Here is a 19,058-nt window from a genome sequence, read left to right on the forward strand (position 1 = left end):
AAGTCTTACTTGCCTAATTGATGCAGGTGTCCAACTATTCAGCTGACTAACTGCTACTAAAAATATAGTTTTAAAATATACTTAAAATCTTTGAAAAAATGAGTAAAGTTTATTTCTTGTGACCTTTTGGGGGAAGCAGTCTTCAGTCTTCCAGCACTATATATACATAATGTGTCTAGTGTACACTTTTCTCTATAGAGTGTTTTTTTTTCTTAAATAGGACTTCTCTTATTGGAGCACTATATAGGTGCTAATAGATTATCTTAAACTTGTCCAAAATGACCAAGAACTCAGGTGCCTATTTATTTAACTAAAATGTTTTAGCTAGGATGTATATGTAGTATATAAGCACCTGTTTGGAGCCAAGTTATGATGTGGACTTTCTTTGCTATTTGAGGATAGCTTTATTGCCTTTGCTTTCCTTACCTAGTTTAGCTGTTAAAATTTTCCCTGTGCCCTTTTCATCCCCTAATACACCTTTTGTTTGCATACAGTGTTCCACTTTTGTCTCTGCATAATGTGCTAAGTAAGTTTTTCCCTTTTTGATCTTAATTAATTTCAGGTATTTGCCTTTTCCCCCTCTGAATTGTCAATTAAAAATATATACATGACATTACCAATAATGTTATTCTGGCAGACTACTGCTGCTATTCTCTAAACAGGTCTTAGTTTACTAAGAAAATAGTACTAGTAGAAAATTGCTAACTTCATGTTGTCTGGTATTGTGAAGATACCATAGAGTCAAATAAGGTACAATGATACATGTTCCAAAGACTGCAATCATAAATATGGGAAAAAGAATGAAGAGGGGAAAAATGAGACAGAAAGGGCAAAGAAAGATTATAAGAGAATATTGATATTAATGACTAAACCCTGGGGTTTTCTGGAAACACTTTGAAAGTAATGCATAAGTGTACAGTACCTTTTACATGTTTTACTTGTTAAAATTTTCATTTGTGTATCTCTTCGTTAAACTGGTTTTGCTTATAAAAATTAGCTTAGCCTCTTTAGGCTTCTAACTCTATCTCTGGTTGTAGTCTGAATCTCCACTAACTTTATTATCATTGGGAAAAGTGGTATGTAAGCTGGCGCTGTAACTACTGGATAAATCTAGTATGTGATTATTATGATTGCATCTGAATTTTCTTGTAGCATTTAATGAGAAATGTTATTTTCAGTAGAAGCTTAAACTCAACTCAATAAATCTAAGAATTACTATGCTTAAACTTCAGACTTTAAAGTTTATAAGAAGGAAACTCTTTTTTTTTTCCATTTAAAATTTTGGGGCATCAGCAGATTTTAAAAACTGATTTTCACCAAAACTTTGTTATTTGCTTTTCTTCTGTTCTTAATAGGCTTTATTATTAATCTGTGTGTAATTGAATATCTAGATTTCTTTCCAGTAGTGTGTTCTAATGTGTCATTATATGGCATAGAAATTAAATCAATGTAACTGGCAAGATGTTACTTTTCTTTATTTGCTATTTAGTTTTTCATATTTTTGCATTTCTGTGTCAGAATTAAAAAAAAAAAAATCTGAGTTCTATCTTGGTTATTACATAAGTGTGGTTCATATAAACTGTGCTTTTACAGTGACACTGCTGATGGGAAACTCGTAAGGGCTTTTCAACTTTTTTTTTTCTTATTTTACTGATTGCAAATATAACCAGCTTTCTTCAGTACCATGGTTGGTGGTGTGCTTCTTGCCTGTTTCATCCATCCCTCCTTTTGGGTAATCTTTAGTTAAGCGTTCTCTTCACTGCTCATGAAAGTTGTAGTCAGTAGTGAAAACTAATCTGACAGACTGTATGGGAGAGCTAGGACAATTCTATTATATGGAAGAAAAAGAAAGCAGGAGGAGCATTATCTTTCAGTTGTTAATGTTCTAGTGTGAAGTATCTCTATATTGTTGCATAGTTGAGAATTGTCTTTCAAACTGCTTCTAAGTAGCTGCCGCCTGTAACCGACCTGGTATTGTTTCGCTCCCACCTGAGCATCTCTTCTCTGTAGTGCTGTTGTTATATCTTTATGAATCCCTAAGTGTATTTTTAATGTGTTAATTTTGATTAAATGGGTGTGCAGGGTATTTTAGGTCTTATCTTGACTCTATGACCTCAGGGTGACTAAACGGTCTTGTGATCAGGCTTTTGAATACTGAAATTATGGAGTCTTTAATTACACTATATCCATTTTAACAGAAAAATGAAGTTGCATGCTTTAAAAAAAAAAAAATTCATTTAGCTGAAAAATGGAGTTTTCACAAGATAATATCCAACTGGATATGGATCTACTTCAGTCTTGTTCTAATGTTTAAAATTACTGCATGTCTTGGAGACAAAGGCCACTGAGTGCACTGATAAATTGGATGCTGGCTCATGCTCTGTTACTGCCCAGCTATTTAGTATAATAATAGGTTTTCAGGAACAGTCTACCAGAGGTAATACTTGCTGAATGGCAAAAGACTTGCTCTCACTGGATTTGGTGGGTTGGGGGTGTGTTTGAATCTCCTGTCACCCAGTTTAGGCTGTCAGCAGCAGGTGAAGGGCACACTAGCTGTGAGAGGAAGGGTTTCCCAGCTATTTCTCTGTGCTGTTTTCTGGGGACAGCGTTGCAGGGGAGCATGCTACACAACTTAATGACTGGATTGACTGTCTGCACCAGTCTGGATCTTGTAGTGGTCTTGTTTGACACAGTATGGTGAACCTTTGTGAAAAGACCTAACAATGGCAATTAGGTTTTATGTCTTCTTCCCCCTTCTTGTTTTAACTTCTGAACCTTCATGTACCTAGCTGGGCAATTTCAATACTGTCTTCCACTGCGTTCTATCCTATCAGAACTGAAGATACTGTGGTACTGAAAAAATTTTAAAAATCATCGATTTAGGATTTTTTTTTTGTGCTAAACCAGCTATTCTTATAATTTAACTACACCTTGCGTCAACTAATCTTAGAGGAACAATATGATACAATAGCCTTCTTATCAGGCCAGTTTTATAGCTTAGCAGACACTATTTCCACTAGCTGATATATTTAGGTTGCCTAGGGGATTAATGATAGGAGGATATCAATTATTTCTTCAAATATCTGTCAAAGCAGTTTAGTGATATCCACCTTATAAAAGAATGTTTCCTTTTTTCAAATAGAGGATACAAAATAATCTTGGCTATTATCCTTACTTTGTTATCCTTGAGCAGGTTTTGGCACAAAGTTGTATTTAATAAAGTTTTTGGCATAAATTGTGTTTATACCATTGCGTCCAAAATGCATGGTATTTTTTGAGAAAGAAAATCCCAATTTACTTCTATAATTTTTCAACTTGATAATATTTTAAAAAATTATTTGGCAGAGTATTCACTGCTTTTTCAGCACAGCACTTTAATGCAGAAATTAAAGCTATATTGCTAACTTTAATGTGTGATAGAGAATAATGTACCAAAGTCAAAAATTCTTGACAGAGCAGTGTGTATGGTACTGTATTTGGTTGGATGACTACAGCAAGAATAATTTGAGAAGAAAATTTTGTTAGTCACATGCCATAACTATGTCTTTGTGAGCTTAGAATGTGACTAGATCACCCTAATACTCTTTATTTGGCAACTTTTGCTTTGGTGGTGATTTTTTTGTTTCCTTTTTTTTCCACCTTTAGACCTGTGTTGCCAGTTTTGGTACAATCTATCTAAACTTTAGTCTAATGTAGTTACAAGGAGAGGATCCTTCAACAGCATTTGACATTTTAATCATAAACATCTTAAATGCCTGTTATGCTTGCATGATTTCAGAAGCATAGGTATTCCTAGTTATACTCCAAAACTGCTGGGAAAAAAAAAGGACAGTGGTAGAAAAGGTATTTTCAAATCTTAATGAAAGAAAAAAAAAAAAAGTTTAAAGAAAACAGAAAACTGTAACATTTAAGATGTGTTTATATAAATATTTGTGGCAATTCATGCATTGTTAATATACACACCTGTTCCCCAGAGAAGAAAACTGATCTTGAAAAAACAAGAAAACAAACCAACCAATACTTTTAAGTTTTAATTGGATGAAATAGTGATCACAAAATGCATAACGTTGTGTGTTTATTTAAGTGAAACTTCTGTATTAGTATCTTTCAGGGAGGTGGGCAGGACAAATACTCATTCAGTCAAGCCTTAATACTCACTGCTTCTATTAGGAAACAATGCTTAATTAAGCCCTTCCATTAAGCACACTGTAGTGCAAGGAGGTGAAAAATTAGAAAACACTTTAGAGGTGATATTTGAAGAGCCTGCACTTTAGTATCCAATACTCTGGCTGCTTAGGTTCAATACAGCCTAATGGTTTTTTGAAAATTACTTTAAAGTGTTAATCTCAGTGTTTAGCTGCCTGATCAATTTACTAGATTTCAGGTGACCTGTAATCGCCCAGGAACATGTTCTGTTTGTAGTGAACTCAAGGTCATTTTGGCTAAATTGATTGGATATTTAAAAAGCATTCTCCTTGGTTTTCATGATGGAAGAGCTGTTGCAGAGGCAATGAAATGCTTGGCTGACTCAGGATAACTCAGACGTCTGAATCCTGAAATGTTAGTAAATGTGAACTTGAAATACTACCTATTTCAGTAAAAATCATTCTGGTAAAAGTGATGTTCATTCAAATTGAACAAAAAAGCGTGATGCATTCATTCTGTTTTTTAGGTGGAACTTAGCAGTGCAACTATCTTTCTGACCAAACCAGCAAACTCTCCATTCACTATGTCTAATGGGAAGTGAGGGGTCTGGAAGAATTTTACAGCACCTTGATCTCTTTATTCTCACTCTTTGTGTAAAGTCATAATAGTTTTTCAGAGGCTTTCATATTTTTTTGTGCAAATTTTCTAGTTTTTGTGCTAAAAATAATTTAAAAATATACTTCATACAGGCTTATCTCAGAATTGACTCCAGGCACTGATAATTGATATATCTTTAAAAGTTTATCTATGAAGTCTAAAACCAAAACAACAAATAAGCTCAGAGATGAATGCCTGGTTTTGTTTAAGGGATTTAAAATTGAATGGTGGAACATTTTTTGAGGCACAATATATTTTCATTATGAAGAAGAAAAAAACAACTTTGATTTGCAATTAGTTGTACCTCAAAGCTTTTTCTGGAATTAATTTTTATTTTTTTAAACTCAGGTTTTGAATGCTATGCTTCTGAATTCAAGTTATTCTAAAGGTTGTTACATTTCAAATTTTTAAAAATTAATCTTTAGCGTATAAAAATTCTTATACATGAAACTTTTCTCAATTTTTGGTCTGTCTTACTGTGGATGAACCAATGACAATCTGTTTTAAATGTTTCTGTCTACTGACTGTCTTTGAAATTGCCATTGCAAAATTAAACCAGTAAGTAAGTTCATAGTTTGTGGGTTTCATAGGATCTTTGGTGTTTTTCTAAATTGCACAAATTAATCCTTTCATTTCAATGAACAGAATATCAGCATCTTTTGTTGAGGTTTGCAGTACCAGTGCAATCAGACAGAAAAGGTGTTTGATACTTCAGTAGCTATAAAAAATTACAACATTAAACTAAAATATGACAATTAGGTCTCACAATACATTTCTGGTTTCCTCTGAGAACACTCTAGTGGAAGTATGAAATGCAGAAGGAACAGGCAAACTAAACATACTCTAGGGGGAGGAAAAACCCTGAGCTTGTTTTCAAAGCACAGAAAGTAATCATTATGAGGGAATATGGTAGTGAATGATTGAATACAGCTGAAAGATCTGCATCATATGCATGTACTTGTTGAAGAAGTTTTGGAAGTAGGATATACATATTTTCAGTATATTAGTACATTTGTATATTATTTCTTTTTTTTCCAGGCACTGGCCTCTTCAGCCTTTTTACTGGAGTTACCTTGAGACAATATTGTAGTTAGTCCAAGGCTCTCAAGGCACAGACTGAAGTGATATGGAATACTTAAAAGTCTTTCTGCTCTTCTGAACCAGATTTTTTTTCCCTTCTAAATGCAGATTTATAAAGCCTGCACTACAAGAGGAACAAGGAAAGGATTTTAGTGAAGGTACTTCCTGATCCTGAAAAAGTCAGGGGGCTTCAAGCCCATCTTGGACCTCTGAACATCTCACAACTTTGTGGTAAACGAAAAATTTAAAATAGTGCCTTTGGACTTAATCCTTTTATCCTTAATTGGAGAGTAGTTATGTGCTCCAAATTAGGATATATGTGCCACTACAATCCATCTAAATCATAGAAAGTATGTGTATCTGGCATATGTAGTAGGTACATAACATTTTAAAGTCTTGTCTTAGGTTGATGTTGATTTTTTTTTTTTGTGTTCTCAGAATATGTAGTTCTTGCTGTGCCGTTGTCTGTGTTTTTTGTGAATGCCATTTTCTTGAGGGTGTTCCGTGGTTTGTTCTTGAGAAAGCCACGCAAAGGTCTTGTTTCCTGTGAGAGTGGAGAGCTGGATTATGTGCCTATTGTCTGCCTGATTCTGCCTTTTGCATGAGCAATGGATATTATAAAGATTTCTCTTTAGAGCTATAAAGGAGAGAATTAATAGAAATGCATGTTCTCTCACCTTTATTATTGAGTCTGAAGTTCAGATTTGGGGTTGTCATTAGGAAGGGTAATCGTGCAGTGATTCTGAAGTGTCAAGCCAAGATTATTTTTTATAAGCACAGAATCACTGGTTTTATTTATTTGTATGTTAACCAGAACTGTCAGACATTACTACTCCTAGAAATAATATGTAATTTTAGCATAGGTCTGTATCTAAACTAAACATTCTTTTTCAAATGCTATTGTAATTATGTCATTGTATTGTGTTAGTTGCAAATCTACTGAAGTAGATTCTTGTGAATTTACTTATTTATTGATAGTATCTCTTTATTTCTTGATGTCACCAGTTAAATAGTATAATGAAAAGCTGATCCCTAGATAATAGGTTCTGTTTCCACATTTTTACACATTGTGAAAATAACACAAATTTACATTGTGTGCTGGTAATTTGAGGTTAAGATTACCATCCTACTAACTCTTATGCAGGATATTATTAATAAACTGCAAAAGATGTCTTATGTAAGAAGAGGGAAAAATCCCAGTATTTCTCTTCATATATTATAACATTTTATTATATATATTCAGGATTAATATTCTACTCTATAATGAACAGTTCAATTTGATTATAATTTGCTGCTTTGATGTAAACTGATTTTGTTTTCATGTTACATCTGTGATAGTATTGATTAATTTAAAAGACATTTATCGGGATGTGATATAGAGGACTATGTTACCATTATTTATTTTATATTGTTAGGTGAACTGATAAATCTCCTTAGATTTTATCCAGTCAATTGAAAGACCCTTGGGGGAAGGTATTGAATCTTCTCTTGGGGAAGAACCTGCTTTTTCCTGACTTAATAGAAAGCTGTTTGTTTAACTTGATTTTTAACAAACCACCCATATTCCTACTGCCCCAGATTTTGTGTTTACATCTGACACTATATCAGAGAGCATAGGTCATAATCATAAACAAAACACTTCTCAATTTAATTAAATGTCTAGGATTGTATAGTTATGAATGTGAATGGCTTCAGTATCTACAGTATCTCAGAAGAAGTATGTTTAATCTCTAGAAACTGTTGAAACTATTTTAATATAATTAGGTGTGTTGATTCAGTTTAAGCACAATTCACTGAAGTTTCATATGTTGCTTTGACCTTAGCTTTGTGCTACTTTCATTAAGTTAATAGACAGACTTGCTGGTTGCCTAGCTGTTTTCTAAATGTTCATTGATAAATGTTCGCTGGTAAATGTTGGATATCACATATTGTTCAAATGATATCCTTTGGTATCAATCTGAGTAGGGTGGAATTTTTTTGTGCAAAGTAAGGCCAAAAAGGAAGTAAGGATTTTTTTAGGCAAGATATTAAAGTCACAAATGATTTTCTTTTCTATCTGTCATTCCAACAGATGTAATTTAAATGATTGTAATGTAAATTGTTTATAAAACTTGATGTCATACTGACAACAACAACTCTATATAGGATTAGTATTTAAAACTCTCTTGGTAAACTGGAGACATTATTTCACCATCAAAGAAGCAGGCAAGTGGAAGTATTGCACATCACATGGAAAAATAATGTGTAGGCTTACCAAATGGACATTAGTGAAGCAGAAGGTATGACAGAAGATGGAATTGAGAGAGTTACTTGTATGGTGTCAAAGGCACTTTTGCTCTTGGATCATTTAAGTGGAAATGTTCTTTGTAAAATGCAGCTGAAGTACTCAAGAGTGATGAAGGCTTCATCAAAAATAGGGAGTAAGAAGCTGGAAAATGGTAATGGGAAAACAAGAGCACTAAAGCAGAAAGCAACCAAAGAGATACTGAAAGAGCATCATCTGTTTAGTTTGAAAAGACTGATAATAAGGAAGATAAGTCTATAAATGCCAGCAAGGTTTGTTACAGTCATTATGCACACAGTGGAAAATAGGAAGACATAATTGGAGGAAATGTCTAAAATAATTAAAAATTTAATTTTATATTAGAAAAACTGTTACTTGAGCTGCAGAACAATATAATTAGATTTGGACTTTTTCAAGAAATGCAATTTAGCATTTTTCAAGGTTTGCCCTAGTGATTTCTCACTTTGTCTAAGAGGTCAAGCTACAGCAGCCTCCTAGTCTTGGGGGGGGGGGGGGGGAGTTATTAATATCTAGATTTTCCTTTGTCTCCTCATTTTACTCTTGGGAATCATAGTGAAAAAAGTGTATTTTGTAATACCTGACATGACCTAAGGTTATAGAATAGTCTTGTGCACAGACCTCTGTTTGACTAGGTGGAATAAAAGAGAAAAGGGCTTGGTTAAGATATGTAAGACCTTCCAGTGATCTAAAAGGCTGGATGATGTTTGTATAAGAACTGGTAGCTCTAATGAGAGAATATCTGCTTAGAGTTGTTGTGCACAAGCACAGCAATTTGTTGTTTGTTGTACAGGAAAACAGATTTTTCTGTTCAGGACAAAAAGGTTTTTTCCTCTGACAAATATTATTTTGTCACTTGGCAAATCTGTTGTAAAAGCTGGATGCTTTTGTATCATTTTTGATGAAAGATTGTCTGAGTGCTGGGTATTTTAACTGTTTTATGCATTAAATGTTTACAGAGTGATGTTTGAGAGGGTTGTGGAGGTCTTTTTTGGTGATTTTTTAAAATTACTGTTACTGTAGATAAGTGGGTTTCACATGTGGTGAGGAGTATTGAGCAGTGCAGTAACTACTAGTACTGACTGTCTAGATTGGTAGCAGCAGATCTGTTCTCTGTGGGAGTGCAAAGGGTCAAGAAATTTCCTCATACCGGAAAATCCTGCATTTTCCCTTTGCCTCTCTACACTCCTCCCTCTCCTCATCCTCCAGAAATTCTGTTTCTAAAAGAAATATCCTAAACCCCTAACATCAAATTTCTGTAAATTAGTTGGTGTGATTTAACATTGGAAGTGCACTTCCCCTTCTGGAAAAAAACCCAGAATAGCTACTCTGATGTATCTAATGTGTAGTGCTGATTTTGTTCCTTTTTGAAATATGAACTAGGAAGAAAAATATTTTTGTATTATTGGACAAATATCCATCCATATTTGTTCCAAAATACATTAAATAATTCCTCAGGCCCTATGGGGTTTTATATAATAATTGACAAATTAATTTTGATACTTTTTGTTTCCTTTTTTTTAAGTAGTTTCCCACTATTGAAAGCAGGTTGTGGATCAGATGTCACTGATAATAGTTGGAGGTACACAGAGACACAGAGTTCAGTATTTGCAATAACATGCAGTAGAAGAAGTATAATTTGGGTGAAATCATGAGAATATTTTACATTTAAGAAATAAATATTCATTTACAGAGAAGGAAATAAGGATAGTTTAAAATACCTGCAGAGTCAAATTTTCTTTGAAATTAGCATGAATCAGACTTAAATACTTTCAAAAAAGTGGAGGACATTGGTCAGAAGACTTTCATGTGTGAGAGTTTGAGTAATGTTGTCCAAAACTTTCTCTCTTGCCTAAATTTCTTACAAAATGAAATTTGAATAGAACTGAAAAGTGTCTTGAAATGCTGTGAAACACACAGCTTCTGAAGCCAAATTTAGTACTTGATAGAAGAACTGTAGGGAAAAAGCATTAATCTGCTGCCAAGGAGAGTGTCACAATCATGAGCCTGCACAGTTGGCTTTTGATGAGTTTTTTTCCTAAAGGAATATTAAGAACAGAACATGGATTGAGATATTGAAAAATGTCTAATTTTTGTATAACCAGAGGAGCACTATGAACAGATCATATCCTGAAGATTGTATATATGGCATTTATTTTCAGAACAATTATTTTATAGTTTCTATAATTATATTTTATAGGTCATCTTTAGTAATTCTTAGCAGAAAAGCATACAAAATGTATGAGGGGACCTTGACCCTTACATGAGGGACCATTATAGTTTTGAAAAGAGCTAAGTAACTTGACTTTTTTTTTTTTTTTTTTTTTTTACACCTACCAGTTTGAATAAGTATTCAATAGAGTTTTCCATCTTCAGAAAAGGGAATTTTTAATTTAGGTTTTATTCTATGTTTTTCCCCATGGCCCCCTACAACAAGGAGAGAGCTTTTTAATAACACAATGAGCAGATAAATGCCTGGTTTAAATAGACGGTCTTGATTCTTTTCCTTCCATGTACTTCCATCCCCAAAGACAAGCATCTGTGTAATGGCAATTCATGACAGTTTCTTAACGATTGTAATCTCTTGGAATTTTTAGGGGGGGTTTTGTTGAAATTCCACCATACATCAGAAGTCTTGTAGTTTTGATTTTTTAATGGTATTTTTGGAAGCTACCATGGCAAGCAGTGCTTTATGCAGTTTAAATATTAAGACCTAGCTTGTTTCTACCTCATATACATCAATGTTTGGTAATTAGATATTACTTCCTACTGACTCTTCCCTCATCTTTCAAAGCAATTCTTTCTTGTAATTTTAAGATGTGAGACATTTTTGGTTCTATTACCAGTAAAATGATTTTTTGAGAGAATTTCAGTTTTGTTTACAATTTTAAAGTCCTAGTCTATCAAAGTCCATCAAGAGTCAAGAACCCAGGATACATTTGTAGCTGAATTGTGGTTTCTAACCCACCAGCCTCTCTGGTGACCCTTAACATATGTAGTTACTTAAATTCCTTTTCTCTATAGTATAAAGCATTTAAATCTGTTTTCATTATTCCTCTCTTGTTTCTTTCAGAACTCACATGCATCTGTTCTCTTTTGTTCTTCACTGGAAGACCACTGATATTGTATATCATTTAGCTTCATGTCTTGTATCTTTTCTCAGTTTTGGGTGTACTTGTTACATTTTGTTTTCACCACTTAGATGGTTTTTACCTTGGCCTGTGTAGGAGGAGAGTGAAAGAAACTAATCACTTTGAAAGTTTTGTTCATGTAACTTTGCATTAAAATTATGCTTATGAGTCCAAAGAACTGACTCTGAATCCATTTATAATGGAAAATGCTCCAGTCTGTCTCAGAAGGTTTGCTGTAGAAATTTCAGTAAAATTGATCTATCTGACCTAGAGGTCCTCAAGGAACCGGTCCTCCAGATGTATTTGAATAAAGTTACTCTGATGAACAATGAACGCTGTTGCTTGAACTGTAAATCCCAAGTGCCTTGAAAGGTGGTTTTTGAATAAGCCCTTATCACAGATGATGCTCTGACATTTACTAATAGTGAATTGTGGTTTCTCAGCTTAGTTGAGTGCATCCCTTGAGAAGGAAGGATGAATGAACTTCAATAGGAAGTGGTAATTATGGTAATTGTGTTGCAGGTGTTACCAGTAAATGTGTGTATCAACATATATGCCTATATGTTTATGCACATTGGAGAAACAGTAAACAGTGATATTTTGAAATTCTGAAGCTCTTCTGTTTAAGAAAAAATATTATTTTAGGAGGCAGAGATTAAAGTTGTTAGAGATCTAAATAAATCATCTTTATTCATATTTTTGTCTGTAAATAAAGCTACAGCAGTTTACATATTTTTCTTAATTTAATAATGAAAGTATTTGAAGTAAGAAGAGGGGAGGTGGGAGGGGAGTTGTGCATTCCAGCTCCTGCTGAAAATATTCCACAACGAGTTAAATCTTGTACTACAGGAAATACTGGTCAAAATATTCTTGTATGTATACATTTAATAGCGTTTATTAAGGTTATTAATAGTAGATTATCTAGGGAAAGTGCTCATGCTTATATGACTAAAAGATACCTGTTTTGAGTTTGAGACCCAAAAAAGTATGGGGTAAAAGAATTTAAGGTGTATCTTTCCAAAGGTGTCTGAAAAGGTGTCAGGATTTGCTTTTCTTAAATTTTAAATATTTGTGATGCATCCAATTTAGGATTAAGAGTTCAAATCTACAATAACTTCTCTTTTTTGAATAGACTGGGAACAGTTAACACCTGCTCCCAGTGCAGAGGTGAAATATGTGGTCTCCATATGAGTGGTTTAGTCATGGTTTTTATATCAATGCAGTTTATTGTAATATAGTTTTAGGATTCTTAGATTTCTTGAATAAATAAAATAAAATATTAAATTATTGGCCATAATGGTGCCTCTAATGTAAATATCAGATATAATTTTTCATATTAATTTTACCAATAACTCTTCACTCTTCAACTGAATGAAAGAGGTAAACTTTAATAGTTTTATTGATGTTGTTGCTAAAGACCAGTTAACTGAATAATGAAAAGAAAATATTTGCTTGCTTTTTTTGAAAGACAGTAATATCCATGTTTTTGCCTTAAGATAAGGAATAGAAAACCTTTAAATATTATCAGGTTGATTCTCTCTGTAATGCAACCACAGTGCATTAAGCAATTTTACACAGCTTTTTGTCTGACAGTCTTTGCAAAGATACAGCTTAAGTAAGGTGTAGCTCTTTTTTTTTTCTCAAATAAAATCTAAAATTTTTACAGTGGGATATTATTTAAAGGTGGGAGTTGAATGGTACTTCAGAAGTAATGTGATTTAATTACATTAGTAAATGCTTTTGTAAATGCACAAGAATTGTCCTGCTCTCTATGCAGTAGTTACTACAGTCCTCCTGAAATAGTATGTCAAAACAAAATATTAGCATCTAGTCAAAACTTCTGCATTTTAAGTGCTGAAAATCTACACTGTCATTGCTAGCCTCCTCTATCTTATTATTCTACACACACATAATGAACTTAAAATACATTGATTCAAGGACTTAAAAATGTATATATTTTGATACAATAGATTTGTTAATCCAATACAGTTTTTAAAAAAAAATAGCCTGATGAAATATAATAATAATAATAATAATGCTGCAGTTCATAAGGTCTTTTGTTATAAGTGAATTTGTCATGCAACTAATTAAAGTTGTGAAATATGTTTGTACCTATGGGAAGATGAACAAAGTTTCTGGAAATATTTATTGCACTAATATGTTCTTTGCTTGGCAGATAATTTAAATTTCATAAGGATGTGTAGCATTACTGAAAAATTATTATATGGATAAGGTCTCCTTTTACTTGGAGGCATAAGAATTGAGAAATTCAATTGTATAAGAAGAATAAAGAAAAAAAGATGTGGTGTTCTGTTGATGGATGAGAATGAGGATTTATTTTGAGCTTTGTTGTTCAATCATCTCTCAGTCTGTATTGTTTCTGACAGAGTTCCTAACATTCTTGTTTCACAGTACATGAGGAGTTCTTAAAAAAATTTGGTATAATTTCTTTTTTCTTCCTAATTTGTAATGGGTTGAGACTGAGAGCAGGGTTGGTTTAGCTAGGTTTTTTGATTCCATTAATGTCTTAAAAAAAAAAAAAATCCACCAAAACAAACCAACAAAAACACCTATTGAGATTTACCAAAACATTTAAATTAAATTTTTTCTCTGAAAGAAGACAGCTCCGCATAAGCACAAGTGCAAATTGCCCTACTGAAGTCTAGGGGAGGTTCTCAGAAAGTCTTGCCCAAGTTCTTAATGACTCTGAAAGCTAACCCAGAATATGGTTAACTATTACATTGCCTGGTAATCTAGGAGTCTTCATCATGAAACAAGGCAAAAGAAAGCATCCAAAAGCATTTTTGGTTGTGATCACAAATGCACATTGAAAATCATTGGCATGCTTTAAAATCATTATTTAAACAATACTTCAACACAGGAATTTAAGGAGTTAAAAAGAAAATATTTTTTTATGCTATGCTCATTTGATACATGGCAAGTAATCCAAAAGTTCTTGATATAAAAAGGCCTCTGATTTTGTTTATTCAACTAATGAGAAGCTGGGGCTGACCTTTCATTTTATACTGATTGTGAGATAATAGGGGAGCAGCGAAGTGCTGGGAAATTTACTAGCTGTGTTTGATGCAGGCAAACAAAGGAAGCCAGTAAGAAGATAAGGGGGAAATGGTGGCCTAGTCAGGGTTCTGAATAAGATTTGTAGGTTGGGTGGATGGAGATAATTCTGGGTGAAGTATTTTAGTCTGTGAAGGGGATAATTGAATTTGAGGTTTAAGATGTGAAAGCAAAAGAAACAAAACCATGGACAAAATCCTGAATAATCTGCATAGAAAACACAGAGCAGAGAAGAAGGAGAATCTGCTCAGAAGAAATGTGGAAGGAGTGATTTCATAAGAAATGGATCTCAAGGGAACTGATGTAAGATCAGATCCCATGAAGAAGTAAACTGCTTTACAGTGGAGAGTGTTAAGGAGGTTGAAAATAGAGTATTGGTTCTGCTGTATGTGGTTAAGAAAACACCAGAAGTTTTGGCAGGAGCAGCTTTTGTTATAAAAGACTTCTAAAGGATGGAATGAACAGAGGGAAACTTCAGGAACAGCTGTAAACACTCCATTCTTTGAGCTTGTCAGTGAAAAGGCAAGAAGTACAATGATAGTCCTACATATGTATGAACCACAAATGTTCTATACCTTCTATACCACAAATGTTTTTCTATACCTTGCAATACATGAACCTGTAATAATAAAAATTATATAGGCTAATAAAGGCAGTCTTCAGCTCAGGGCTGATTCTTTTAGTTAATAGCATAATCTATGTTCAAATGGAAGACTGTGGAAAAAAAATACTTATTCCATATGTACCTATTAAGAAGATATGCAAATAGTTGCCATAGTGAATGACGCTAAATTATAATTTAAACAATTTTGTATTTCCCTTATAGAAGAGAGAAACTAGGTCCTTTAGTGAATATATGTATATATATATATGTAGAGTCAGTTTACTTCACTCATTTTTTTCTAAGCTGTGTTAAAAAGAGGCAATTGTGGATGAGAATTTGATAGTTCAGCCTGAAAAATACATTTAAAGTGTCTTGATTGTGCTTGCAACTGTTAATAGCAAATCTTTAGCAATTATAATGGGAAATAGATGTATTTTTTTGTAAGGAATTTTCAAAATTTCTTGGGCAAGTAATAGCATTAAGAAAATAAGATCTGCAAATAATTATAATAATAATAATCTGATGTTAAATATCCATTGTTTCTTAGTTATGTTTTGTATATTTATTTGTTGTGGTATGTACTTGTTGTTCTAATGTTGTTTTAATTCTTTGTATGTAAAATTTATGTGCAGTAACATTAAACCTGAAGGAGGAAGCTTGGTTGCCAAAAGATAATTTAGTAAATATGTTTCTTTCAGATACCTTTTGATACATAATCCTACGGAACAAGAGCGATTTTCAGTGGTTTCAGTCAATGTGAATTCACCCAGAGTTAAATTATTGTCTCCTTTGGGAAAACCTGTTACTGTCCAGATTAGTGCTGTTTGGGATGGAGCAACTACAGTATCACATGAAGCTTATCAGGTACCCTACTTTAAGTAAAAAGCATTAAAATATGTTTTTGATAGCTACTGTAGCTTTATAGTTGAAGAAAATGGAAAGTGTACTGCACATATTGGCCATTCTGTTCTCCATAGACAATACTATTAATTCAGTCACTATAAGTAAAAACACCAAAGAAACCTCCCCAAAGAACCCCCTAAAAACTCAACATACACGTGTTTAGCATTAATCTATTCTAAACTGGTAAGCTGTTAAAGTTTTGTGATATAATTTACTACATTTAAAGGATCAGTTTCAGCTGCATGACTGGAAAATACTGGATGTGTGTCTTTTCCCCTTGCTTTCTCAATTTAGCTGCTTCTTCCTTCAAGTGCCAGTCTGTACACAAAGTCAAACATGTCTGTATGTTCTCAAGCACACCAGCTGGAAAGTCTTATACATGAAACGACTTAAGCATTTACATTTAGATGTCCTCTTCCCTTCCAAATACTCAAGCTGGACAGATATCTTCAAGCCCATCTCCTGTTTTTTGTTTGAAGCAAAACTTCTAAGAATATTTGAGTTGCACATCATTATAGAAAACTGTCTTCAATGATCACACGACATATCAGAAATTTATTTCATTAAATTTTTAATGAAATAAGTTTTTAATGAAAAAAGTTTTAATGAAATAAATGTTTTAATGAAATAGTAATAGTGTATGACTGTAATAGAAATAGACTGCTTTCAGTCTTATGTTTTGATTCCTTTTTACGTAGAAACTTGGTTCAGGGTAATATTCTGTGAAGCTAATTCAATAACTATCTCTGAGTTGTATTCCAAAGGGATAATTATTCTGAGTAAACCTTGCTAAGTAGCTCTACCCCACACACTTGGTCACTCACTGACACAGTGGGGGTGGAGGAAAAAAATTGGATGGGCATTGGTGAGAAAGATTGTGGGTAAAGCTGAAGCTGTGCACACAAGCAAAGCAAAACAAGGAATTCATTCACTGTGTCCCGAGGCTGAGGAGGTGCCCAGTGATAAGTGATAAGTAGAGTCTGTGATAAGTGAGTCTGTGAGTATTGATCCAGTACACGTGCATCTTCAATGAAAAGCAAATATACCCAGAACTGCATATCACAACTAACATTCTTAATAAGATTCAAAATTGTTATTGTATAAATATAATGGTAATCTTGATGTTAAGCAAATTAGTCATGTAGATATTTTTGTTTGTTAATTTTTCATATTTATTTATGGACTATGGGAAAACTCAGCCATCCTAAAATTATTCAAGCAAAAGGAATAATTCTGAACATAAATTCTGTATAAAAATTTGATATTTTGCTATTCTTAGTAATGGCTACTTATTTGCTCCCAACAGATGTCTTTTGTGGCACATCTACCACCTCTTGGGATTGGAGTTTACCAGCTTCTGGAGGATGAGAGTTCAGAAGCAGTTTTAGCTGACTATAACATATATGTAAGGAATAGCAGGCAGGAGAAGCCAGATGGGATTTTCAAGATAAAAGAGATGCAGCATTCTGTGGATAATATAATCTTAGAGAATACATACATGAATTTATGGTTTTCTGGAATGTCTGGGTTACTGGAGGTATGTTATATTTTATTTCAAAACACTATATTTTACTTTTTTGTGCTGTTTTATGGAAAACTAACATGAATCTCTGTCCTTTTAGAAAATAAACACCAAGGAAGATGGTAAAAATCATCAAATGAAGATGGAGTTTGCTTGGTATGGAACTACCAGCAACCGAGATAAAAGTGGAGCTTATCTCTTCTTACCCGATGGAGATGCCAAGGTACACTTTGTGTTTGCAAAGAAATTCTAATCTTGAAGTAACTTAAAGTGTTTGGCAAATATAGATTGGAAGAGCTAGTTATCCCCAAAACTGAAATAAAAGCTGTGTGTGGCTAGACATAATGACATGGGCTATTGAAATGTTTGGCAGAAGTTCATACTTCCTAATCCTACATCAGAGCAAAAACACAATAGAAATTTGAAAATATGAATATCTGGAGAATATTTATGATTCCCTCCCAAAAAAATTAAAATGCAATCCTTGCCAGAAATTCAGTGAGATGCTACCATTCATTATCGATGAAATAAGTTCAGTTTTACTTTCTATGATAAAAATGTGTTAATTTCTACATCTTCACTTTTCTGGTTTTTATTTTTTATAATTGTGAATGCATTGCTTCTTGTTCAGAGCTACTTTTTAAGCTGATATTAGCATACTTGGTTTAATATAGTAATTAAGATACTGAGTCCCAGTTGGTTGAATATAAAGACAGAGTAGTAAGGAATTGTTCTGATTTAGTTCTCTAGGATTATCTGTATTTTTAGCTGTGTAATTATTGGAGAGCAACAGCATAGTCCTATTAGTTTTCAAATTGGAAACTGCGAGATGGCAGTGTTCTTACAGTGACTTCATTACCATATGGAGTCTACTACTTCCCTTTTGGAACTGGAAGGGTGATATTTCAGAAGGCAAAAGATAAAATAATGAACATTTATGAAGCTAGCTAGTTGGCAGCCTATTTCTTCTGAGTTTCTCTTGTGAAAACTCAAGTTGCATACATAAGGCAAACGATGAGCTGTATGCTTACCATTTTAGGAAATATGCAAGAGTAATCATTCTACTTTCTGGCTGGAGGGAAAGGTGTTTGGCTTTCTTTCTTTCTGTTTTCTTTTTTTCTTTTCCTATTTCTTCCTCTGTGTAAATCAGTCTAGAAGGAAACAAGACAGTTTCCTTTTCTTTTAGCAGTCTTTCCTAGAAGCTTACCTTTTGAGATTGTGATTTGACAGGTTTTAACATTTAGTGTATTTAGTCCCATAATAGTTTACTTCAGATATGTTCATCAGGGTTTCCTTATCATTAATTTAAAATGCCATTTCATATTCCTTCATTTTATTGTGTTTTTATCTGTGAATAGTTGAATAATATCACTTAGGTTTTTTAATTTTTACCTTTCACTAGCTGCATGGTCACATTTTAACTAATTTCATTTTATATTCTGTTTCATCTTTTGCTTTTCAAAATAATCACTAAATCTAGCAGTTACGTAATATTATCTATACATTTAAGTAATTTGCTTTATAAAAGTCTGGACAAATTGAGGTAGCAAAATTGTATGGTTTAAACAGAAAATGTCTGTCACATGTCTGAAAGCACAATTAGAAAAGAAAAAATAAATTAAACTACATTTTAAGTTA

The 19,058-nt window shown here is 33.2% G+C and overlaps 1 protein-coding gene across 3 annotated transcripts in view; it reads left to right on the top strand.

Annotated features, from left to right (window-relative positions):
- Nucleotides 1-19,058, top strand: part of MAN2A1 (mannosidase alpha class 2A member 1) — a 105,789-nt gene that overhangs the window by 50,861 nt on the left and 35,870 nt on the right. For all 3 annotated transcript variants that reach the window (XR_004365773.3, XM_030257687.4, XM_030257689.4), the window contains 3 exons: nucleotides 15,694-15,859; nucleotides 17,205-17,435; nucleotides 17,521-17,643. Coding sequence is in view for 2 of the 3 variants with exons in the window: in XM_030257687.4 (XP_030113547.1) it covers nucleotides 15,694-15,859; nucleotides 17,205-17,435; nucleotides 17,521-17,643 (520 nt within the window). In the remaining variant the exon portion in view is untranslated. The remainder of the gene's footprint in view (nucleotides 1-15,693; nucleotides 15,860-17,204; nucleotides 17,436-17,520; nucleotides 17,644-19,058) is intronic.

The sequence above is a fragment of the Taeniopygia guttata genome, chromosome Z (genome assembly GCF_048771995.1).
Source record: "Taeniopygia guttata chromosome Z, bTaeGut7.mat, whole genome shotgun sequence".
Classification (NCBI taxonomy): Eukaryota; Metazoa; Chordata; class Aves; order Passeriformes; family Estrildidae; genus Taeniopygia; species Taeniopygia guttata.